At 36.0% G+C, this 25,322-nt stretch overlaps 1 protein-coding gene across 4 annotated transcripts; it reads left to right on the top strand.

Moving 5' to 3' along the window:
- The first annotated feature begins 633 nt into the window (after positions 1-633).
- On the top strand, positions 634-23,356 carry ZWI (kinesin-like calmodulin-binding protein (ZWICHEL)). 4 transcript variants are annotated; one of them, XM_089151582.1, is made up of 24 exons: positions 634-1,019; positions 2,022-2,147; positions 2,655-2,727; positions 3,038-3,169; positions 3,386-3,624; positions 3,753-4,080; positions 11,146-11,245; positions 12,856-13,037; positions 13,441-13,556; positions 13,704-13,806; positions 14,750-14,902; positions 15,017-15,163; positions 15,324-15,524; positions 16,099-16,263; positions 16,364-16,477; positions 16,952-17,092; positions 17,202-17,396; positions 17,621-17,747; positions 17,909-18,111; positions 19,342-19,524; positions 20,175-20,270; positions 21,075-21,272; positions 21,814-22,085; positions 22,232-23,356. In XM_089151582.1, the coding sequence occupies exons 1-24, from the start codon at positions 991-993 to the stop codon at positions 22,422-22,424; spliced, it is 3,816 nt and encodes a 1,271-aa protein (XP_089007708.1). In that variant the 5' UTR covers positions 634-990; the 3' UTR covers positions 22,425-23,356. The 4 variants fall into 4 exon arrangements, with proteins under 4 accessions (XP_089007708.1, XP_089007704.1, XP_089007705.1 ...); XM_089151578.1 differs by having other exon boundaries at positions 635-1,019; positions 1,907-2,147; XM_089151579.1 differs by having other exon boundaries at positions 635-1,019; positions 1,910-2,147.
- Positions 23,357-25,322: the final 1,966 nt, after the last annotated feature.

Genomic DNA, 25,322 nt, shown 5'->3' on the forward strand with positions numbered 1-25,322 from the left:
AAATTGTTACCATACAACCCCAAATTTGGATAGTAGGAATGTTCTTGATATTCTTGTTGGCAATAATTAAGACATCATCTAGATTCATAAATTACCCTTGTGAAATTTTGTATTTCAAAAAACTTCATTTCATTAGCTACCTACAATGTAGCGACAACATTCATGCTTCCCCACAGTAACCAGGTACCATTTTTCAAAGTAAAACGTAATAAATGTTTTCGCTTATCAGACCCAACCCTCCTAGTTTATATGTATGAGAGATAAAAATCAACAAGCCCTTTATCAAAAGTGGAAAAAAAAAACATAAGACAAACTAATATTAACAAATGCCTACATTTCAGAAAAAAAAAAAAAGTGTCTACATTCTTTTTTTGGGTAAAAAAAAAGTTATCCGGTTACCAAAAAAAAAAAAAAAGTTATCCTATGCTTCTAAGGGCCCAACAATTAAACCAATGGTCCCAATTTGCCCAGAGCGAGCAGGTAGAGGTGAGCACGTTCGGGTCATAAAATCAACACTTAACAGAAAAGAAATTGTCAAAAAAAAAAAAAAAAAAAAAAAAAAAAGAAAAAGAAAAGGAAAATAACTCTTCACCTGTCGCGTCCCGCCCCTGAGAAGGTTTGATAATTTTAAAATGTTAGTATTTTGTACAGACAGCGACGAGGAGTATCTTCCAACGATGATCAGGTGTGGATGGAGATTGTGACTTGTGAGTGGGAGGTTTGATTTTTACGTAACAAAACAGAAACAGGAGCTAAGGACTGCAAGTCCTTTCGTTCTCTCTTGTTTTTCTTTTTCTTATTAGGAAAAATAAAGAAAAGAAAGAAAAATAAATGTTAAGCTTTTAATATACTCGTGAGCGAGCGCTCCTCTAACTCTCCTCTCCTTTCTGGCCTGCCGGTTTGTTTTGGAGATTTAGATCTTCCATAGTTTTTCTTCATTCGTTTCTTCTTTCTCATCTCAAGCGGCGGACGAGTAGATCTGTCTTCTCGATGACACAGCTCACAAGAGGTTTTCTGAGGTAAATTGATTCTCTCTTTCATGTGACATTGCGTCGATAGTAGCTCCGTTGTGTACCTGTTTCTTCCATTTCGTTCTTCACGTTTTTTGCTTCTTATGGTTTGTTCATGTTTGATCTATTCTTTTGAGGGATTCAATGTGGGACAAACTATGCGCAGGTCGTTTCTGTTGTCACCTACAGTGACCTTCTTACTTAGACTACTCGTCTTCTCATTTTAGTTCAAAATGGTTTACGAAAGATTTTTCTCTTAGCTCCAGATGATATTTTACCTGTTTTGTCGGTGATACTTGATTTCGTTTGCTAATTTCATCTCGTATTTTCACACATTGTCTTTTTTCCCCAATTTTTCTGGTCGTCTATTTCCAGGAAATGGTTCTATTTTGAAGTGTTAAAATTCTAATCCTTCACTTCTCTAGTATTTCTGTATTAGTCGTGTTCAGCTAGTGGATTTGTGAGGTAAGACCGACTATCATTGGTGCAGCTATTCAATCAGTTTCACCGTTGTTTGTTTTGTTTTCTTATTGGGTTGATTTTTCCAGTAACAACTCATTGGTTTAACAGTGTCTTTTAGATTTTGCAAAATTCTTTGATTTACATTCAAGTAATTCCACTACTGTGCTTTACTTTTTTATAAGTTTTTTTGGGTGTTCCTAATCTGAAAGGGATCCATTTTATTGTGTGATTGAAGTCCCAGTTTCTGATGTTGTGCTGTACTTTTCCCCCCCTTTTCCCCCCTCTTCACTGAAGCAACTCAAAATAACTGATTAAATTGATACCCTCTCCCACCCTCCACCTCCTCAAAAATTTTGGCCCTAGAGTCTGAAGGTTTTGTTTGCTTCTAGTTTTTTGCAATGTACTTTTACAAATTTCAATTGAAGTCCTTAAAGTAGCTGGAACAGGAAAAAGCAGGGAGAAAAGTAGACTGTGAGAAGGTGCTCTAGCGGTTCCTTTCAAGTCCTTGATCCCAATGATTGTTGATTCACCTTCTGTTATGTCCCAAAGTGTCAGAATGAGTGGATCTTCCCTGAGCTCTGGAAATGGAAATGGCAGTGGAACCCCTCTACACAACTCTGTTGCCTTCTCCAATGGTGATGACTATGACAGCGACGGTTCCAATTTCGCTCCCCCGTAAGTTTCATTGCCTCAAACTATTCCAAGATGCCATAATGGGTTTGTGTTGATGCTAAAGTGTTGTTGGTGCCACTTTTTCAATATCAGTTGTGATCTTGGCCATGAACAATTTCTTTCTTAACGTCTCAACTCTCAAGTAACAATGAGAAGAGCTATGTTTGTGTTTACTTCTTGTAAGTATATGCTAAAATGATTGCTTGATGAAGCTAAAAAGGAACAAAGTGATCTGGCCGATAGCCAGAATCATTTGATTTCCACAAACAACTAACTCCTTTTTACAGTTCCAAACCAAAATACGCACTTTCAGTTAATGCTTCCACCCATATAGGGTATCCCCCCACCCCCCCCACCCCACATCATTAGTTCATTTCATTTTTACATTCCCTAACCAAGTGTTGGCTACTCCCAATAAACTCATAAAGGATTTGAGTGCTTTTGTAAACAAGCAGTCTGACATTGGCGGATGGTTGTTGATATATGTTTCTCATTTGTTGTTTCTTGCAGTTCCCCAGTAACCTTGTCAACAGCTATTCCATCAGATTTAGTTGGAGCTATACCACTGATTAATAAATTCCAGGTAACAAAAAAACTGGCTTCTTGTTTCTTTTATTCTAGCCTAGGACATCTATATATGAAGTCTGAATAGAGTGTCATAGACATGTGTTTACCTTCTGGTACAACTTTCTTCTAGCATTGTTGTTTGTGGAATGAACTATGAAGAGACTTATAACCATTGAAAGGATGATATGGCTGGTATAAATCATTTTCTGTGTGATTGATGGAGTTTTGATTAATTTGACCACCTGACTCTTTAATGTTATAAATTTCCTGAACGGTCAGGCATGTTACTGCTTGATCAATGTGGTATTTCTTTTTTGTTTTACTAGGTAGAGGGATTCTTGAAGTCCATGCAGAAACAGATCCACTCTTCTGGGAAACGTGGATTCTTTTCGAAAAGAACTGCAAGTCTTCAAGTTCGTGAAAAATTTACATTTGAAGATATGCTAAGCTTTCAGAAGGTAGTGCTGTTAACAATCTGTTCTTAATAAGTTTGTCTTTCTTTGAAACATCAAGTTGTTTTGTGGGAAGAAAAATAGAAATAAGTGTTTTAATGATGAACAAATTCCTTGTACTTGTCATCTGTTACCAAGCTTTTGTGACTTTGATATATCATTGCAAGAAGCTCATTTATTACTTGACCAAACTCATGTGTCAACATCCTGAACTTTTGACAGGACCCCATTCCAACGTCATTGCTCAAAATTAACAGTGACTTAGTAAGCCGGGCAGTAAAATTGTTCCAAATAATTCTGAAGTATATGGGTATTGATTCATCAGATAGAACAACTCCTTTGAGCCTTGAGGAACGGATTGAGCTAGTTGCTAAACTGTACAAGCATACTTTGAAGCGATCCGATCTTCGTGACGAACTCTTTACACAGATATCAAAGCAAACACGGAATAACCCAGACTGGTATGTATCTTTCTTGGCAAAATGACCTTAGTAGATCTCAGATAAGCTTATTTGCCTTTATAATTGCCCATGCATTCAGTATCAGAGTGTATTTCTTAAAGTATCTGTGGTTGTTTCTGAACCCACAGGCAGTCCTTGGTCAGAGCATGGGAACTAATGTATCTATGTGCATCCTCCATGCCACCTAGCAAGGAGATTGGGGCATATTTATCTGAGTATGTTCATCAAGTAGCTCATGGGGTGAATACTGATTCTCAAGTTCAAGTCCTTGCACAGAATACATTGAATGCTTTGAAGCGTTCTGGTAAGGCTGGTCCCCGGCATACAATTCCCGGTCGTGAGGAGGTTGAAGCTCTTTTGACCAGTAGAAAACTTACAACAATAGTGTTTTTCTTGGATGAGACTTTTGAAGAAATTACATATGACATGGCAACAACAGTTTCTGATGCTGTTGAGGTATTTTAAAGTTGTCCTGTCCTCTATATGCTGATCTTTTCCCTTCACCTACCTAGTTACCTTCTTACACACCATTCTTGGACAGTTCTATATTTTGGTATTGTCCTTTAAATTGACTAAAATTATTGTGCTTCCTAGGAGACATAAAAGAACTTAAAATTGACTTTCTTACTAGAGCATCTTGTACCCGTGTTGCCTGATCTTGATCTCTGCCTCTCTAAATGCTAAATATGTCTAATTTTCCTTCAGTTTTATTTATTCATTGCTTACACCCTCAGATGCAATTCTGAAGATCTATCACAGGAGATCCAAAAGCGGCCAGCCTAATTGGCTTAGTGCTTCTAGTCTTTTAATTTACTGTCTTACTTTAGTTTCTTTAATGTTTCAAGTTAGTTGTTCAAGTGGGTCTAAATAGGGTTATTTAGTGGAAATAAGCTTGGACTGGGTTATAAATTTTGGGTCTTTAATTCCATGGGTTTCATTGCAATGGGTCAATCATGTGTATTGACTGTAGAGGCTAGCACACAGTATTATTTAGTGAAGTGTCTCTATCTCTTTATTCCAAAATGTTATCAAATGTTTTTGTTAGGCTAGATTAAGATTCTATGAGTCCAGTCCTATTTTTGAGTTGGTTTAAGTTACCATATTAGTTAAGGAGGGAGTCTGTTCGAGTTTCCTATATTAGTGTAAGAGGGTCCAGCATTGTGCACAGCTTTTGATTAATGGATAGGTTTTACTGCTCTTCGTTTCCAGTGGTGAGGAAACTTTTTTCTTTTCTATCAACGCTGTTTGGTGTTTGATCCATCCAACTACATTGCACTGCGAAGCCCATGTGTTTCCCTTATTTAATGAGTCCTAATGATGTTGTTTTAGTATTCAAACTTAATGTTACTTACACTATTATTGGGCATTCTTTTCACCCTTTAGTTTCTTGAATTATTGGTTCTCAATGGATTTTTGGGTATGCCTAAATAACTTATAAGCGGTTAGAAGGGTTTTTAGTAAACCTGGTCTCTGAAAACTTAAATGGTTGGATTGTATGTCACATCTAGCCAACCGGTACCCTATCTGGAATACCTGGAGGAGTGATCCACAGCCCTGAAGATCAAGTTTAGGAACGATCATATCCACTTAGCACAATAACATAATCAAAAGCAAGAACAAATCATTGTATTCAAGTAATTTAATAATAAAAGTCAAGAAAGGATCTCAGAAGGATCACAAAAGAACATCAGAGTGCGGAAATAACAAGATACCAATTAAAGGAATTGTAGAGTATAGTGGAATTATACCCCACAAACAAAGCGGAAGGTAGATCAAAAGGAAGATTACAACCGGTTCCCAAAATAAAAAGGGGAACGAACAACTAAGGTCTCAACAAAGCTAATAAAAGTCAAAAAGAGGATGGAACGATATCCCATCACTAGCACACAAGTGCAAAGGCCGAACTACTCCTGATAAGCATCAGTCTCGTACTGATAGTCTTCACCGACGTAATCACCATAGCCAGTACTGTATGAGTCATCAACCTGGTCTTCATAATACTGACCGTCTAATGTAGTACTATATTTGAATGATCAAAACAGTAGCCAAATAGGACCTTTCACAGGGAATCAACTTCAAATTTGATAGACTTAAGATAGATAAAATTCAGATATAATGGAGGGCTGAAAACCGAAGTGGTAGAACAAGGATATTGGTTTAAGAACAAGGACTAACTAGGTCTTCAAAACAGCAGTATGCTATAAAGAAGAATGGATGGAACAATATAAGAGAATTAAGAGAACAATAAGGACAACAAAGTAACATGTAACACCCGGGCTTCTCACCGCAAGGTGAATCGATTGGATCAAACACCAACCTTCCTTGATCAAACACAAGGAGTCTTATCACCCGGGCTTCTCACCACAAGGTGGATCAATTGGATCGAACACCAATCTACCTTGATCAAACACAAGGGTTCTCCAAGAGGAGGAATGCTAGCAAGCAATTTGATTTCATTTCACAAGTTTTTTCACCATTTACATAAGTCTCTTTATATAGCATTCTAAAGAGACAAAAACATTAATGGTAACTTCCAACCACTAGCTAACACAACCTACTACAAACATTAATGGAAACATCCAACTACTACCCAACACCACTAGTCAAAACAACATTGGAAACATCCAACTACTATACCCCACCACTAACCAACACCACCTACTAGCTCCTTTTGTTGACTTTTCAAAGCTAGACTTGGGCTTAGTTCAAAATAGTGGGCTTGATATTCTTCTTCCACTAAAGTGATCCAAGCCCATGAAACCATGGGCTCATTTTAACCCACTCCAATAGTCCTAGCCCATGCAAGCCATGGGCTGTTTTGGGTCATGTCCTTAGGCTTTAATGGGCTTGAGCTTTGGGCTTTTCTCTCATTTGTATCTGCTGCCAATTCTGCATCACCGTCATTGTCAACACTAGTAGTATTACCTGCAGAGAAGTCTAACAGAAGATATTGCAAAATGGAGTGAGTTCAAAAGAACTCAGCAAGGCAGTTCAATCCATAATAACATAATAATACATGAAAGCAAATCCAAATCATATAGAATGCAAAATGATATGAAACAGATAATGCATATATGCTTCTAACTCTATGTATGCTGGTCTCTATTGGCAGACGAGCATTAAGATAGAACACCATCCTCCTCTGGGTAATCTCAGTCACTCTTCCCTCACGGCTCTGATGCACGTCTGTTGGGTTCTCCGCGGCAATTGGGTTAAGACACCCCTCACGGACATTCCATGGCTGGGGTTTAGGTCAACACTCTTTCACGCCTCCATTGGTATGAGTACTGGTGCGTGTCAGGGTTAAGCTTAGCAAAATGTAGGTCTTCTACTTAGTTATATCAACTTAGATCTAGATACTCCATTCTTTCCATCACAAGATCCTTTCCTGTATCCTTTTCCCTAGAGTCAGGGTATCTTTATGATAGCCATCAAGTCGGACTACGGACTCATCAACCCTATTGGTCAATTACATCAAGCTAACAGGTAATTCCCGTTTCCTCTCACGGATCATTTCACCGGTCTTGATTTCAGGGGCCCACGTTCCACTTCTGCAACCGTACCAATGAATGGCCTCTCACGGATATTACGCATTGATATTGATTGTCCACAATGGGATTCATGTCCTCCTCACGGATATTACGCGCCGCTATTAAGTATCCACAAACCCACATTGCAACCACGGGTTGCTCGGACTCAATTCCCTTCTGATCGGGTCCTGATATAACAGGGACATCCTAGCCAAACACTTCTAGACATGCCCTAGGTATGTCAACCAGTGATCGGGGAAAGCGCCAAGGGGCACTATAGGAAAATGTCCCATACCACCTCTACTGATGTCCAAAGGTAGGAATACCAAAATGGCATTCCCCAATCCCCAATCACAATCTAGGCAATCACATTCCCAATTAGTCATTCACAATCGCAACTGATAATACAACACATAGGTATTCATAATTGAAATAACAATTCAATTATAAGAACAAGTACTACTGCAGTTGAAGAACTACAACAACCATATGATTATAAAAAACTAATTACAGCAGTGATATGATCATGTAATTCTAAAACAAATACAAGTAGACATGCATATTAGGTTATTAGAGATCAACCTCCTTATCTTAAGTAATCTTTAAAGGATTTCGTAGAATTAATGAGGAAGAGGTCCAAGACTAGCAATTAGAACCTAAACAAGCATATAATAATGATTAAGAATAAGACCTAGAAGATTAGAAGTCGAACGGAAGCAAACATAGCAGTTTTGAGGCTATTGTCTGTGTTGGTCAATTGGTTGGTCTACTGGCCCAGTCGACCAACTCGTTGACCAATGGGACAGTACGGGGCTGCAAACCCTAATTTGATCATAACTTCTTCGTTTGAAGTCCGATTGGTCCGAAATTCGAAAGGGAGCATCCTAGAACAAATTAGGACTATCCAAGAAGGTCAAAGTACTAAGTCATGGTCAAAAGACAGGTTTTTGATTGAGCCATAAAGATTTTGGGTCTTAACATATACTTAACCATGTCTCTCATGGAAAGGCTAGGGAGAATAAAGATTCACCCTAGGGGAATAAAGAATAATAAATCATAATTAAGAAAGGCTTTGGGGATGACCCAATAATTAACAAAGTATTAGGGTTTTTAATTAAATAACCTTTCATAAAGGTTCCCTTAAATTGGTTCTCAAAATAACCCAAGGTAGGTTCACAGAGTGAAAGGGAAACATTTGCTTAGCAATTCAAAATCAAGAATGTAATTGGGGAGGATTATAAATTATAGGGTTCCCAATTGGATACTCTTTCATGAGGGTTACCCAATGTGGATATTCTCTCATGAGGGTTACCCAAGGGTTTCCCCCCAAAATCTCTTCATTAACTGAGCGTTTGTTTGCTGGAATAAAGGTGGGGTGGGAAAAAAGGGGTGGGAAAATTCTTGAAAAATGTGTAAATTTCTTACTTTTCCTTTAAATTCTAAAATGGTAGAGTGTTTGGTTGCTTGGGGTGGAAAAGTGGGAGACAAGGTTCCTTGAATCAAGGAACCTTGTCGGCTGATGTGGCAGTTCAACTTTCCCACCCCATGCTATTTTAAAACCCCACATATTTGATGGGATTTTGTGGGAAAGTTGGGAAAAGTAAAAAGTGGGACCCACCTCATCACTTTTCCACAAAACCCTTTCCTTTCCTTTTCTTCTCCCTCACCCCACTACATGTGGGACCCATATGTTTTTCCCCCCCCTTCCCCCCCCCCCCCCCCCTGCCACACATCACACACTAGGGTTTCCAATTGTCCAAGGAACATTAGGGATCAACTCCTTAATACAAGGGAAAATTATGGTAATGGTATGAGACCTTCCCCACAACCATAAACTTTGTAGGAAAAACAATACAAAGGGTGCAATCAAGAATTCAGGTAGAATCAAAAAACAAGAACATCACCATATGGTTGTAAGAACTTCAAGAACATGGAGTGAATTATGGAATTCACTCTAAGAAAGAAAAAATAGTCAATAATTCAGGTAAAATCAAGAAACAAGAACATCACCATATGGTTTCAAGAACTTCAAGAACATAGAGTGAATTATGGAATTCACTCTAAAAAAGAAAGAATAGTCAAGAATTCAGGTAAAATCAAGAAACAAGAACATCACCATATGGTTTCAAGAACTTCAAGAACATTGGGTGAATTGGGCAATTCACTATAAGAAAGAAAGAATAGTATTTCAATCTCAAGAAAGGTATTGGGTAGGGTCTAACAATTAATAAATGATTAGGATTCCTAATTTGGTTACCTCTCATGAGAGTTACCCAAAATGACCCAATATGGTTCACAAAGGATGGGGGAAAGAGGGAATCAACCTAACAATCATGGGGATATAAGGAAGGGTTGTAGCATTGATGTGAGACCTTTCCTACAATCACCAAGATCAGTAGAAAACAAAGGTGTAATCAAGATCTTAGGTAAAGTCAAATTCAAGAATCATCATCATATGACTTCAAGAACATAGAGAAGAGGCCATTACAATAATGTAATACCTTTCTCATAGTCAGAAAATCAGAAGTAAAGAAGAAAGAATGAATCAAAGAATAAACGAATTGATTGAGGATGCTTTTAGAAGAAGAACCAACGAAGAAACTCGAACGGATGCTTGAGGATCATCCTTGGCTTTGGAGGAGAGGTTCTAGGGCTCTTCCCACGTTCTCCAGAGGCTTAGAACTGATTGTGAGTGAAAAACACAGAGTCCCCCCTCCTTTAAATAGCATAAAGAGTCCAAAAATTACTAGGATTTCCAAAATTGACCATTATAAGCCTGTTGGTCGATTGGTTGGTCGACCAACCATGTCAATAAGTCCAAAATAGGGATTAAATGGGCCTAACTTCAATATCTTTGGATGGGCTTCTTTCAACACATCATACTACTTACCTAGCATTGAGGGATGTCTTCAAACCAGGTCCAACTAGGCTTTAGGCCCATCAACCAAGTTCTTCTTCACAAATGAGTAGTCAAACTCCAAATCAAGTAAGGTTTCAATAATGAAGCACCATTATCAATATCCATGGGTTTTGGGTCAAACACCATGTCTTCTACTGAGATGGCCCACAAAGACTTCTTCCTTCATTTTGGGTCTTTGGATCTACACTAAGGGAGAGGTCTAACTTGACTTCCTAGGACCTTCCAAGGATAACAACACGGTACTTAAGGTCCAACTTCAAGGTCAAACTTAAACAAGCCCTTCTTCACCCAAAACAGATAGGGTGTCTAGGTTAGGTTTGGGCTGGATTTCACATTGTATCCACATAGTGAACTAAATTCATTTGAGAAAAGGCTTAGTTGAGTTGTGCTGAGTAGTGTACAATCATTTCTTGGGTGAATTATTTAAATGGTGTTGCAAAGAGAAAGGCGATTACAGCAATCACTGGCCTGAGCCAAAACAGTGAAAATACAATGAAATGAAGCTGAAATTAGACCAGTCTCCTGAAGGAATTGATTAAGGGCGAGATAAATACCCTCAGCTGTCAGCTATGAATTAACTCATTCATGATGTTCTTACAACTCCAAGGGGATGAGCTGTTCCTATCAGCATGCCCGTGACCTGCTGCATGGATGGCTGAGCTCCCACGGGCCACTTCTGCAGAGATATTATCCATCATGTTAGTTTTGTGAATCTCTTTTGACTTCCACATCCTGAAAATACCTAGTCAAAGTTGTAGAATATGACAAGCTCTGCAATATTAAATCTCTGTGCTGATTGGTGCTAAAAAAAGGGATAACTTTTGTCCTCTCTGTCTTGAAAATCTTCTCCAGTTTTCTTCAATCTTTAACCATCCTTTGGGCTGGTCTCCCTCTACAATAATATAGATTATAGTGAAATTATTCTGATGAATATTCACAAGTTTTTAAAATGTTCTTTTATGTTGCATAGAGAGCTTTTAATTGTGTATTTTCATTGGAAATAACTTGTTTCCTATTTGTGGACTCTATGCTCATTCCTATTGATATTCATTTGTGATGCTTGTGCTTCAGGAACTGGCAGGGATCATTAAACTCTCTGCATACTCCAGTTTCAGCCTGTTTGAATCCCGTAAAGTTGTTAATGGTTCAAAGGCACCTGATCCTGGAAATGGTAATCTTGTTGAAGCCAAATTTTCAAATTTTTATATTGGCATCAATTCGCTGTTAGAATTGTGAACACTAGGAAAATATAGTATAGTCTTAACAATAAAAATTTTATAGACAAGAAGAATGAGCAATTGGAATTCTGTACTATTAAACTCTGAACATTTTAAATAGGCATAGATTACTTAGATAGAATAGGAGGAAAACTTATGCAGAAGAGTCACTTGCTTATGCGTTGCTTTGCTTGTGAAAGATGTGATTAACTGCCATCAATAAATTGTCATATAAAAGATGACATTTTTCTTTACCTTATAGTGATGATATGCAAATATAGTGCTGATGATAATTCTGACGTGAAAATTACTGGGAATTGCAGTTGTTGATTTGGCAATTTGGACAAGAAAATTATTTTCCTTCCACTTTGCCTGTCGCCCTTCTCCTGTAGTCACCTATAAGTCTAGTAGGTAATATTTGAGTAGTTTCAAGTGGTGGTTTGGATTGGTTTCAAACTTTGCTTAGTTAATTTTATGGGCAAGAGGTAGTTGCTTGGTTGTGTATCTCCTGCAACAGCTTGGGCCAATGATGGCACACAAGTATCAACATGGGTGGGGTTCTTGATTTTGCAGGGACAGCTTGGTAATTTCGTTCACTTCTGTGTAAGCATACTTTCACATGGTCAGGCAGCATTCTTTTTCCCTTATTTTATATAGGTATTGCAGTGGGATTATGAGGCCTTGATCCATTGCCCTTCCTGGGTGTGTGCAGATACAATCATATACTTATGTCACATGGCTATTATCTGCAAATTTGCCTAGGTTTCTATAACTTTCTTTGAATTTTTGGGTGACCCATGCATTTCTATATGACAATCCATCCACATGACTCTAGTGATATTTATTTGTTTAAGGTTTTTTAATATCGATCTTGAAGTTATATATTTTTAATTTCTGTTCAAAATTTAATTGATTGAAATTACCAAAATGATTTGTATGCTGTACTAAATAAATTTTATAGTTTACACGATCTCTTGGTTTTCTGTAGTGTGTATTTTCAAATAATAGCTGCCTTTCTGGCTGCAGTAGTGCTGCTAATAATTCCAGCACCAAGAATGTTTTCTGGAACTGGTTTATTAACAAGTGCTGAAATGGATTAGAAATTTTCCCACCATGGCTGAAATTGGTTAGATATTTTCCCACATATTATCTAGCCATAGGCCAATCTTAATTCTAATTTTATCTTCTCTTTGATATTGATGCTTTCAAAATTGTTAGAAAAATTGGACTGTTTTAAGAATCTGGTTAGTTGGAGAAATGATAAGAAATAGCTAAAATGATGGAATATTACCGCACACCAGAAACTCCCTCTTCTTTTTGTAAAAATTTTTGAATGTTATTACTGAAAAATTCCATTCGAAACATTTGATTATGGTATTAATATAATTCTCCAAGGAACTTACTGCAGATAGAGCTGAAAAAAATTTGAAATTGTGGGTTTTGCTTTTAACCCCCCCCCCCCCAAAAAAAAAAAAAAGAGCCGATTTATAAACCTTGCTTGAGTGTTACCCATGTGGTGCGTATGTACTGCAATTATATGCTAACATTTTATTTTTTGTCTTAGAGGAGTACATTGGATTGGATGATAATAAATATATTGGAGATTTATTAGCGGAATTCAAAGCAGCCAAGGACCGTAGCAAAGGGGAAATTTTGCATTGCAAACTTTGTTTCAAAAAGAAATTATTTCGGGAGTCTGATGAAGCTGTCTTAGACCCAATGTTCGTGCAATTGTCTTATGTGCAGGTATATAATTTTCAATTGGTGATAAAGCTCTAAAATTTGGATCAGACAACATGATAAAAACCGATTGAATTGCATTGAAGTAGGTTTTTTTGATCTACTACTAGGAGCTACAACCAATCTTGGCTGAATTGAAGGCATGCCATTCATTATTTCTTTATTTTCGTTTTACATTCATTCATTCTTTTACGGCATCTATAGGTTGCTTGATCCGATACTTGAAGCTTGCATGCTTTTTTTGATGAATTGACCCTTCCCCTGTACCAATTCAGTCTCATTTTGGAATATTGGTTTTGAGCAGTTTAAACTGTTTTAGTAATAACTTGAATATTTTCATTTCTAAAAATGATATTTGATCTTAAGTTTATGTCTCAGGCATGGTACTGATTGGGATTTTTTATTTCAGTTGCAACATGACTATATCTTGGGGAATTATCCTGTTGGACGAGATGATGCTGCACAGCTTTCTGCATTGCAAATCTTAGTTGAAATTGGATGGGTTGGCAGTCCAGAGTCTTGCACGTTAGTGATCATTACACCTTTTGTGTATTTTGTTTTAGTTATTATTTCGGTTTAGTTGGCTTGTTGGGAACGATTGGGGGGGGGGGGGGGGGACAGACAAGTACCTGGTGAGTTCTTTCTCTAAATTGCTAGTTTTGTCTTCTTCAGTGATTGGACATCACTTCTTGAAAGGTTCTTGCCTAGACAAATTGCAATAACACGAGCTAAGCGAGATTGGGAGCTAGACATTCTTTCTCGTTATCATTCCATGGTAAGAGGCTAAAAAATAAAATTTTCTACAAGTTGTAGATCAAGGAAATTTCTATGACTATTAGTTTGATATTATGAATTTGGTTTTAATTTTCTGAGATTTATCAAGTCTTTTAGAGGGACACCTAGAACTTTGATACATTGCTTATTTATGTGAACTTTCTTTTTTCACCTTTTTCCATGCAGAATCTAGATGAATGTTTCTGTTGACCATTATAATTACTGTGGTTTAATTAAGGGTGTCAGTCAGTATGGAATCGTATATGGTACAGTTTCAGTATGATACCAGTGCTGTACCTTACCTAGCACAGTTTCCATTTTTCCCATGCTGACACTGTGTACAGTTTTGATATGGGACAAGGTATACAGTAATTGTTATATGGAAGTATATATAATGTGAATGTGCTATATACTTTAAAATGAATTATTTTACATATTCAATAGAAATATTTTTTTGTATATTATTCATTACATAAGTTTGTATATATGAAAGTATATGTTACCAATAATATGGTGCGGTATCAGTATTCTGAATTATCAACATCAATACCGATACTTTACGAGTATGGCTTCATTTCCTCGTATGGATACCATGCCAAATTGGATCTAGTAGGGAAATTCAGTATGGTAGCAATTTCATTGACGATTTTGGTACAGAATTGACATGCTTTAATTCGATAATATCTTTATTCTTTAGTATTAGATTAGGTTTCAATCTAATAGAACATTTTGCCCTTTTCAATGGGCTTCCTTATTTATACAATGGCTGACTGACAGTATTTTGAATCGTTGATACATGAGCATGCTTTTTGGGTTCTTCTGCTCATGCATGCAGAAGTTGGTCTCTTTTGTTAAAAGAATTATTTCTGGTGTCAAAAGTGATGTTAGACCTAACAATTAGTTTGCTAGTCGTTGCTACATATTATCTTCTTTTCTTATTGTAGGAACATTTGTCAAAGGATGATGCAAGACAGCAATTCCTTCGGATTGTGCGGACACTTCCTTACGGGAACTCAGTTTTCTTCAGTGTTCGAAAGATTGATGATCCCATAGGGCTTCTGCCAGGTCGAATTATATTGGGTATCAACAAGCGAGGGGTTAGAAAATTGTAGTTTGTAAACTATTGTTTATATATTTAAGGATATTTTATTTGATATACCAACTAGAAATACGACAGATACTAATACGAGTTTGGTTATTTACTTTTTCAGGTACATTTTTTCCGTCCAGTTCCTAAAGAATATCTACATTCTGCAGAGTTACGAGACATCATGCAGTTTGGTAGCAGCAATACTGCTGTATTTTTTAAGATGAGAGTAGCAGGGATTCTTCACATATTTCAGTTTGAAACTAAGCAGGTTCACTGCATTTTCCTTTTATTTCTTTGTTTGTCCAGTATTTTCTTCTGAATGGGTTTGTTTATGATTTTTTAGCTGTGCATTTTATTTTTCTTTTGAGACAGTTTGGTACTACAGTATGGTCCTTGTTGAATCTAAGCAACTCCTCAATCTTTTGTAGGGGGAGGAAATTTGTGTTGCCTTGCAAACACATATAAATGATGTAATGCTGCGTAGATACTCTAAAGCGCGATTGGCTGCGGGTGCTTCCACCAATGGAGAATTGTCACAGAACCTTAAGCCACCAAGTATGGATATTTATGAGAGGCGCGTCCAGGATTTGTCTAAAGCGGTTGAAGAATCTCAAAAAAATGCTGAGCATGTGAGCAATCTTATCATAAAATATAGCCTCTTTGAGTATTTTTGGAGCACAAGGGCCTTAGTTTTGTGCTGATATGTTTCTATTCAAATAAATAAATAGTAAGTGTGTTGATATTTTATTATCCTTCCACACTGTCCTATGAAATCTAGCATGATGGTCTGAGAATGATGACCAGTACTCAACCCCTTAATCTTCATTAGTATGTCTCATAGCATCTTAGTGTGACACATTTTTGAAGAATTTGTTAGGAACCCTGAAATGTGGGGTGCTCATTGTGCTTTCTGTTATTTTTTTCTTTGGTTGAGGAAGCATGAAAAGTAGTCATTGTTTAAGTGAAACATAAGAAATAAAATATATGACATTATGTGTTTGTGTATGTATGTGTGACATTGTTTGGTAATATATTCTTCAATTCTTGTATGGTAAAAATCTTTTATGTCACTTAACATAAACTTTAAACCCATTCATTTCCATATAACTATTACTATACTTTGTACCATACGTATTTTTCTCATCAAATGTTGTGACTCTTCTCATGGACTACATATATTAGATTAATTAGTTATATTTGTAGTTAATGGAAGAATTACGTGGAGAACAAAGGAGAAAAACTGAAATCCAGGAGGAGTTGGAATTTATAATGCAGTCGCTGAGATCTGAGAAGCAAACTGTAGCAGAAGTTAAATCTGAGTGTGACAGTCTCAGGTCACTATGTGAAGAAAAGGAAAATGCCCTTCAGGTGATTTATTGTGGTTTAATTTGCTTGGATGTCACAATATGTTATTTGGAAATATTGTTCACTAGTATATAGATTAAATTTGATTTGGCTATATTTTCAGGTTGCACTGCTGGAAAAGAGAAGCCTGGAAGCTAGATCATCTAAGCTAGGAAATCTGGGGTGTTCCTCTTCAGAGAATGGTGCTAAAAAGGATTTAATTGGATCGAATGGCCAGGTAATGGTAGAATTTGTTAAGATTTATAGCTTGGGTGTGAGTAGTTAACCATGATAAGGGGATTGTCCACATCATGTTATATTTTTAGTTCTATATATATTGTTTACTCTTGTTTCCTAGGTGTAGCCCCTAGTTAGGCTGTTCTACTGCAAGGATTGAACCTTTTAGTCCTTGCCTTGCCCTTTGTAATTGCTGATGATGCAGATGAATTATTTAAATTCGTTTGTTTTATTAGAAATACGTCTGGGTTAGATTGTGTGTTGGGATTTTAATGCCATGGCTTTTCATGGCAATGACCTATGTTAGTGGGACTTCAATATGGGTAAACGGGATTGCTGGTTGTTGGTGTCTTATGTTACAGCATTAATTAGTTTCTGTACTAGTTTGGCAGTCCTGTTTTATGCTTTGATTCAGTATCTCTCTTAGTTAGGAATGGGATGCTTTGGTTCTGATGGCTTTATTGATTATATCCAGGCCATGAGTAAGGTCCAAGAGGAGTTAAAAGCACGAAAAGATGAGCTACATACGGCTGAAGAAACTATAAAAAGGCTTGCCAACGAGAAGCTGTCATTGGAACAGAAGATGCTGAGGTTTGAAAAGAAGAAATCTGATGAGGTATGGAAGTGGTTTGCACCCATTGTATGCCCGTTTAACTTATTTCAAAATTGCCTTTCGAAGCATATGTGTAACACAATACTAATCCTCTTTGGCCATGAAAGTGCAGATGGAAATTCTTGAGAGGAAGTTTGAACAACAGCGCAAGGCCTTTAAGATGCAGACTTCGGAACTCGAGAAGAAATTGGAAGTGGTTACACAGAACTTGGCTGTTGCTGAGTCCACTCTTACAGCAAAAAATACGGAGTTGTATACATTGCAAAATAATTTGAAGGAATTAGAAGAACTAAGAGGAATGAAGGAGGTAACAACTATTAGGTGTTATTTCAGTGCTTCTCTCATCAATGTGTCAAGAAACTGGATTATAGCGTATTATTACTGAACATAGTATTTCCACGTTTGGAGAATATCAACTTTCTTACTGTTAACTTTTTTTTTTTTTGGGGGGGGGGGGGAGGGGGGTGTTCACTTCTTACCATTAATTAACTTATTGAACTCTTGTGGTTAAACTCTTACTACTTTTTTCAGGATATTGATAGAAGGAATGAGCAGACTGCTGCTATTTTAAAGAAGCAAGGAGCTCAGTTGGTAGAGTTTGAAGCTCTTTATAAGGAAGAACAAGTCTTAAGGAAGCGATACTTTAATATCATAGAAGGTTGATAGTTGTTTCTTAATTTTTAGATTCATCAATAGGAGCTATCACTTCTTGTTTGGCAAAATCATTGGAAATATAGTTGGTTTTCACGTCTGACCACACACACACACATATATATATTTAAAACAGTAGTGCTGTATATTGAATTCTTTCTTTTGCAGATATGAAGGGAAAAGTCAGAGTCTACTGCAGGCTACGTCCTCTTAATGAAAAAGAGATTGTTGAGAAAGAAAGCAATGTTGTCATTAGCCCTGACGAGTTCACCATAGAGCATAATTGGAAAGATGACAAGATAAAGCAACATCTTTATGATCGTGTCTTTGATGCAACTGCTTCCCAAGAAGACATTTTTCAAGATACAAAGGTTTGTGTGGTAGAATTTGAAATTTAGTAGCAGGTCTGTCAACGAGTCTTCTTTATTAGGGGTTGATTGTGAAGTCATTTAAGCTCTGATGCTGTTCAATTGACAGTCTTAGCAAAAATTGGATTGCCCTAATCTAATCCAAATTGGTTGGCATGATATTTGCTTACGTATATTTATATTGACATTACATTTATAATATTTAAACTTGTGTAGTTTTTAATTCATTAAGGTTAGTTAGAGGTAACTTTTTAACGAGTTTTGCTTTCACTTTTTTCAAGTAAATAATAGTATCTCATGTACAACTCAACTTTGCCTTATCTCAGCTAAATGGGGTCGATTACATGGATCTCTTTATTCTAATTAGCTCTATACAAAGCCGTACAAGTTTTAAGTCCTAAGCTAGGCTTCTTTTCTCCTATGGTTATTTCAAATCTAATTCTAGCTCTTTTAGCAATCTCCAATTTGAAACAAATCACTTTTTGGCACCGGAACATTCAAGGGTCTCAGATGCACATGTTTGGGCCTACTCAAATGACTTTCTTGCAACCTATCATGAATGGGTGTTAACTTCCATGTTCCTCTAACCATGGTTGTCAAAGCGTCTGCCTAGGCCCATTTTTGGGCCAAGGTGACTGGGTGTTGTGTTGTCGCCTCGCTTGGTGTCACCTTGGTTTTGGTTGCCTTCTATCACCTCGCCTCACCTTGTTGCCTTGACAACCATGCCTCTTAACTTTTTCATTATTTACCTTATATTTTCTAGGACACCGCTCATTCACCATAACACCCTTATTTTAACCTCATTAAGTTTGCTTAAATGTTTTTTCTTTACCGTGCAACATTCAGCCCCCTACATCAGTTGCTGGTGTAAATGTTGCATAAATTTTCCTTTGATCCTTTCATCCAAAATAAAAAAAAGTTTTCCTTTGATCCATTAATGGTCTTTTGTTAATTTTCAATAAAAAGTAGGCCAGTCCTAAGATATTACATAACTGGATGGATTGAATCAAATATACGCACCTGTTGCATTTGAATTTGGATCACTACGTGTATGAGTCGTCAAGATATGATCAGGATGGATTGGCTCATTTACTTATTGGATGAGGGGTGATCCAACTTGTATCTTACTCATTTGCTGATCTATTTGATGGCTATTCATGTATCTTACTCATTTGCTGATCTATCTGATGGCTATTCATGTAACTATATGTAACTTATTTTATTGCAATGCAGTATCTTGTGCAGTCAGCGGTAGATGGTTATAATGTCTGCATATTTGCATATGGGCAAACGGGTTCTGGGAAGACATTCACAATATATGGTTCTGAGAGTGATCCAGGTCTGACCCCAAGAGCTACTGCTGAACTTTTTAAAATTTTGAAGCATGACAGCAACAAATTTTCTTTCTCATTAAAGGTGAGTTGATATCAAGTCAATGGAAGACATTGAAAATATAAATTAGCTTTAGATGCTTCAATATTTTGCAAGAGATCCTTTGAGCTATTAGTTATGTGTCAAGTGTCAACTGTAACTACTAAGATTAAGATTGAGTGAGTTAGCTTTGCTTCATAGAAGGTTCAAATTTCATTGTTGTTTATTTATTATTATTTTTTCTTTCTTTCAAATACACTCTACTTCATTGGACTGGTGTGTGTCTGTGTGTATAATATACAGTTCTTCTTCGATTAGGATAAATATTATCCTTCACTGTATACACAAAAAATATGGATGACAATGACACCTTTGATAGTGCCACATAATCAAATTGTTTTTGAAAACCTTTTATTTCTTGTAATTTAAAGAACTTTTAGGAATAATACAATGTGCAACTAAATGGTGTCAAGTTAGAATGCACCTATACATGTGTCATTTAGACGCTCCTTTTTGAACAGTAGGGATTATATATATCTTGTTCTGCTTTCTCTAGTGCAGTTCCCTCCTTTTATTATGCTGGATAATTTCATTGATACTTAAAACTTTTTGTTGCTTTGCTGATTAAATTACACAGGCCTATATGGTGGAGTTATACTTAAAACTTTTTGTTGCTTTGCTGATTAATTACACAGGCCTATATGGTGGAGTTATATCAAGACACTCTTGTTGATCTTCTATTGCCAAAGAATGCAAAGCGTATGAAATTAGAAATCAAGAAAGATTCAAAGGTGGGTACAGGGTAATTAATGCTTTATCATTCCTGTTTAAGATAAAATGATTGTTAATCCTACGCTTGTCAACAAGGTTTTATACAACAACAACAACAATAATCCTTGTCCCAACTAAACGGGATCCTGCTACGTGGATTCTTGCATTTCAGTCAGCTCTATTTGAGGCTATACTCTATACAAGGCCTAAGCTATACATATCCTTGCTCATCACTTATCCTAAGGTTATCTTAGGTTTGCCACTAATTCTTTTAGTTCCTTTAATCTTGATTAAATCACTTTTCTTTACAGGGCATCTAAGAGCCTTCTTTGAATGTGATTGTTGCACCTCGGTCAACTTTCTCATAGCTTATCATTTACTCTCAAGCCAACTCTAATATGACTATTCCTTAATCATTCTTAGTTTTGCCATTGATCCATCTTAGCATCCTCATTTTTGTTATGATAAGTTCATCCATACGATGCTTCTTATCTATACGAATTCCTTGCACTAATATGTCCACTTTCAACCAATCATACTTGAGGTGCATATGCACTAACTATATTTACAGTCTCTTTCTCTACTAGAAGCTGGATAGCTATAATCCTATTGCTTAATCTTTTAACATCCACCTTGTGCTTTAAATCTTTATCCATTATTATGCCTGACCACTTTTATTACTTTTATCCCCAATATATGGAATCTTTAATAGCTTATGCTTAATTTTGATTCCAACTTTTGTGAGGTATTTTTTTTATATATTTTTGGGCATTCTTTTCATCAATTATATCTTTTTCCATTGATGAATTTTACTCTCTCCATAGGGTATGGTTTCTGTTGAGAATGTAACTGTTGTACCCATTTCAACTTTTGAGGATTTGAGAAGCATCATTTTGAGAGGTTCAGAGCAGCGACATACCTCTGGGACTCTAATGAATGAGGAGAGCTCGAGATCTCACTTAGTACTTTCAATTGTTATTGAAAGCACTAATCTTCAAACTCAGTCTTTTGCTAGAGGAAAGGTAAGTATGCTCAGAGGCTCACAAGCCTTTCTAGTTTCTTTATTATTATTTATTTTAGAGCAAATTGCACAAACTCCCCAAAATAGAGGCCTTAAACCACTAACAATGCACTTTTTGTTTGAAAAACACAGAGACTCGAAAATTTGTTTTTCATTGGATGCATTAGTCCAATTTATCACTGAAAACCGTTAAATTACTGTTTTTTTCCTATCCCCCTTCATATTTTGAGAGGGATATTTTTGGAATTGAAAGAAAATAAACAGTAATTTAACGGTTTTTAGTGACAAATTGGACTAATGTGCCCAATGAAAAACAAATTTTGGGGTATCTGTGTCTTTCAAATATAAAGTGGGGTGTCAGTTTTTTAAGGCCTCCATTTTGGGGTGCTAGTGTAATTTGCTCTATTTTTAATTAGAGTTCAAAGAAGCAAGGATATACTATTATCCAGCTCAATGCCTTATTTGCATGAAATCAAGTTCTCTTGTGGTTAATTAAGTCTTGATTTATTGAAACCTAATTGCCGTAAAATGTATGTTTGCAGTTGAGTTTTGTGGATCTAGCTGGTTCAGAGAGAGTTAAAAAATCTGGTTCTTCTGGGAACCAACTAAAAGAAGCCCAGAGTATTAACAAATCTCTTTCAGCTCTTGGGGATGTGATCAGTGCTTTATCTTCTGACAGTCAACATATCCCATATAGGAACCACAAGTTGACAATGCTTATGAGCGACTCACTAGGTGGAAATGCCAAGACTCTAATGTTTGTTAATGTCTCTCCAGCAGAATCAAACTTGGAGGAGAGCTATAACTCTTTAACGTATGTTTTTTCTTTCCGCTTGAAAATATTTGTGTCTGTTTATCCTTATTGAAAACTTGATTTTTATTATGTAATATCCAAATTCTTGGGATAGCAGTGGAAGTATTTCTTTTTTTGAATCAACTATCCTTTTCATTTTGATTCAGGTATGCTTCAAGAGTACGGTCTATTGTGAATGATCCTAGCAAAAATGTTTCATCGAAAGAAGTTGCACGGTTGAAGAAGTTGGTTGCATACTGGAAGGAACAAGCAGGGAAGAAGGTTGATGATGAAGAACTTGAAGAAATCCAAGAAGAGCGACCAGGGAAGGAGAGGACAGATGGACGATATTCTGTGTGAGCATATGAAATTCTGAGACTCAAATGGCTTGATAGTTTTCAAGTAGGGAACACACCGTTGCCAACATTTGTGGAGGATTCTCTAGTTGCCGTGGAAGTTGTCGTTCTGCGTGCGGTTCTCAAATTTCAAGTGGTACGTTTACCAATTATCAGAGCTTGTTTCGACCATAAAAGTGGTATGATTACCAAAGCTTTGCTCAGAACGCCTTGTTAGGGGCTCAAGGATCATATTGCACCAAAATGATTGCTTGATTCTGTATAGTTTGAATGGGGGTATATATGTTCTGTTGGCACATGTAAATTATTGCCTTAATGTAAGTCTCCATGGTTCTGAATGTGAATTTCCCATTCTTTTCTCCTTGGGGTCTGGTTCCTTTATCCCAAATGATTGAGCTTTCGGGCTTTTCTCAATTCTATATCATCATCAATTATCCTAGTAATACTGTATTTCTTATTTTCCTGAGTTTATTAGATTTCTTTTGATGACCCATATCCCAATTTAGGGTAGGGGTTAGCCGGGCTGTGTTGGACGAACTTCAGGCGCCCAACTAATTATAAGCAATTCTTTTATTTATCTGATGTGGTGAAATAGCATAGATGAAAATTCCTTATATAATGTATGTTCAATTAAGGAGTATTATAATTGTAAATAAATATTTTAAATGGCTTTACTAGAGAAACAGAGTTAAAAAGGTTAGAGAGAAGGCAATTTGAAGGAATCAGCAAGTTTTCATGAAATCAAGCATTGGTAAAGGGTACCCCACCCTTTATGAGTCTCACTTATCTATAGAGCCATTGATGGATAGGGCAGACTTGAATATTGCGCATTTAATGCACAACATTGAAAATTGCATGATTTCAGCTTATGAATTTAGGAATCCATTTTTATTGGCATAGAGTAGGACTATAATGAATTCCACTGTCCTTATCTCATGGGGTGACTTCAATTTCAGTGACATGAGAAAGGGAGATAAATTGAGATTTCGGATGCATGTGTCTTTTGCTATTTACTTGTTAAAATTTCATTTTATTTTATTTTTGGTCTGTCTAGTTGGAACTGGATGAAAACGAAGTGAAGTGAAATTTTCGCATTTGAAAATAAAATTTTGTAATTTCTATGGCATATGACCTGTGATTATATCATAAATAATTATATATTAGAGGTAGTAAGACCATGGAGTTTTTAGGTTGAACCTCCTTAGGTTCACACTTTCCCCATGCCTACAGGCCCCTGATCCTTATGGTTGGATTGATGATGAGTAAAAAAAAACTAATGTATATTTTATTGACAAACAAAATATATATATATATATATCAATTTTTGTACCTAAAACAATACATATAGTATTAATTAAAAAGGCTAGAGAGAAGGCACTTTGAGAGAATTGCTAAATTTTCATGAAATCAATAAGTGGAGAAGGGTACCCCACCCTTTACCAGTTCCACTCATCCACAGAACCATTGGTGGATGGGACGGACTTGAATACTGCGCACATTTAATAAACAACATTAAAGTTGAACCTGTGATATTATGCGTTTAATTGCAATTTACAAGTATAAATCAACCTCTAAAATGTTTATAAATGGCATAATTTCAGCTCATGGATTTAGGGATGCATTTTTATTGGTATAGAGTAGGACTCTAATGAATTCCACCTTCTTTATCTCATGGGGTGACTTCTATTTCAGTGACAAGAGAAAGGGAGATAAATTGAGATTTTAGGGTGCATGTGTTTTTTGCTATTTACTTGTTAAAATTTTATTTTTATAGTCTGTCTAGTTGGAACTGAATGAAACAAAGTGAAGTGAAATTTTCATATTTGAAAATAAAATTTTGTAATTTTTATGGCATTTTACTTGTGATTGTATCATAAATAATTATATATTAGAGGTAGTAAGACCATGGAGTTTTTAGCTTCAACCTTCTTCCGTTCATACTTTCCCCATGCCTACAGACCCTAATCCTTATGATTGGATTGATGATGAGTTAAAAAAAATCAATGTATATTTTGTTGACAAAAAAGAAAGAAAGCATATATTAGTTTTTTTTTTTTTTTGTTTGCCGACTCCGGTTTATAAACCGGTGGTTCGACTCGCGTCGCACACCTGACTGTGGTGGGTGAGTTCCCAGAGGGGATTTTTTGCATCCATAAGGATTTGATACCGGAACCTTGCTTAAGGTATCCAAGTCTGCTTACCACTTGGACCAACTCCCGTTGATGCATATATTAGTTTTTTACTTTAACTAAAACAATACATATGAATATTAATTTTTATGTTATTTTTAAAATTTAAGAAAAAAATAATAAGATAATATAATATATAATAATCAATAAAGAGTCGTTATCATCTCTACAATAAGAGAACACATATTGTTTTCCTGTTGCTTCTCAACCACAAAATAAAAGGGGGTCTATGTGAAATCCGCTGAAGGTCCCATCTTTAAAGTTAATTAATCATTATTTAGGCTCTTTTTTTTATCAATTATCATTCTCTATTATGCCTATTCAAAATAAATAAGTACAAGAATTCATTATTGGTTAATAATGAAAAATGGTTTGATAAATTTTGTCAAAAATAAATTATGGAATGAAAAATAAGTTTGGTATGTCACAATAAATTTTTTTAAAAAAATAGTGAACAAGTGAGAAAAGAGAAAAAAAAGTATAGTTTTTATAAAAGAATGTGTAGTGACTATTTTACTCATCTTAACTATAAAATTTTAAATAAATCTTTTGCCAAAATGAAGAGAATGAAATTCTCACCATAATCCATAATAGATAAAAAGTCTATTATGGATTTTGGAGGCTTTTCTATTATTTTTAATAAAAACATAACTTATAATAGATGCCAAACTACTAAATTCTCATAATTGAAAATGATAATTGATATAAAAAAA

This window comes from Hakea prostrata, chromosome 4 (assembly GCF_041222555.1).
Source record: "Hakea prostrata isolate BN-2017 chromosome 4, UWA_Hpros_2, whole genome shotgun sequence".
NCBI classification, from domain to species: domain Eukaryota; kingdom Viridiplantae; phylum Streptophyta; class Magnoliopsida; order Proteales; family Proteaceae; genus Hakea; species Hakea prostrata.

What these genes read in the sequence shown, in the direction of transcription:
- ZWI (XM_089151578.1), top strand. Translation starts at nt 1,987, where the DNA reads ATGATTGTTGATTCACCTTCTGTTATGTCCCAAAGTGTCAGAATGAGT. An exon ending in TGGGTATCAACAAGCGAGGG is followed by an intron (nt 14,903 to 15,016) that starts GTTAGAAAATTG and finishes TTACTTTTTCAG; the next exon opens with GTACATTTTTTCCGTCCAGT. An exon ending in TAATTGGATCGAATGGCCAG is followed by an intron (nt 16,478 to 16,951) that starts GTAATGGTAGAA and finishes GATTATATCCAG; the next exon opens with GCCATGAGTAAGGTCCAAGA.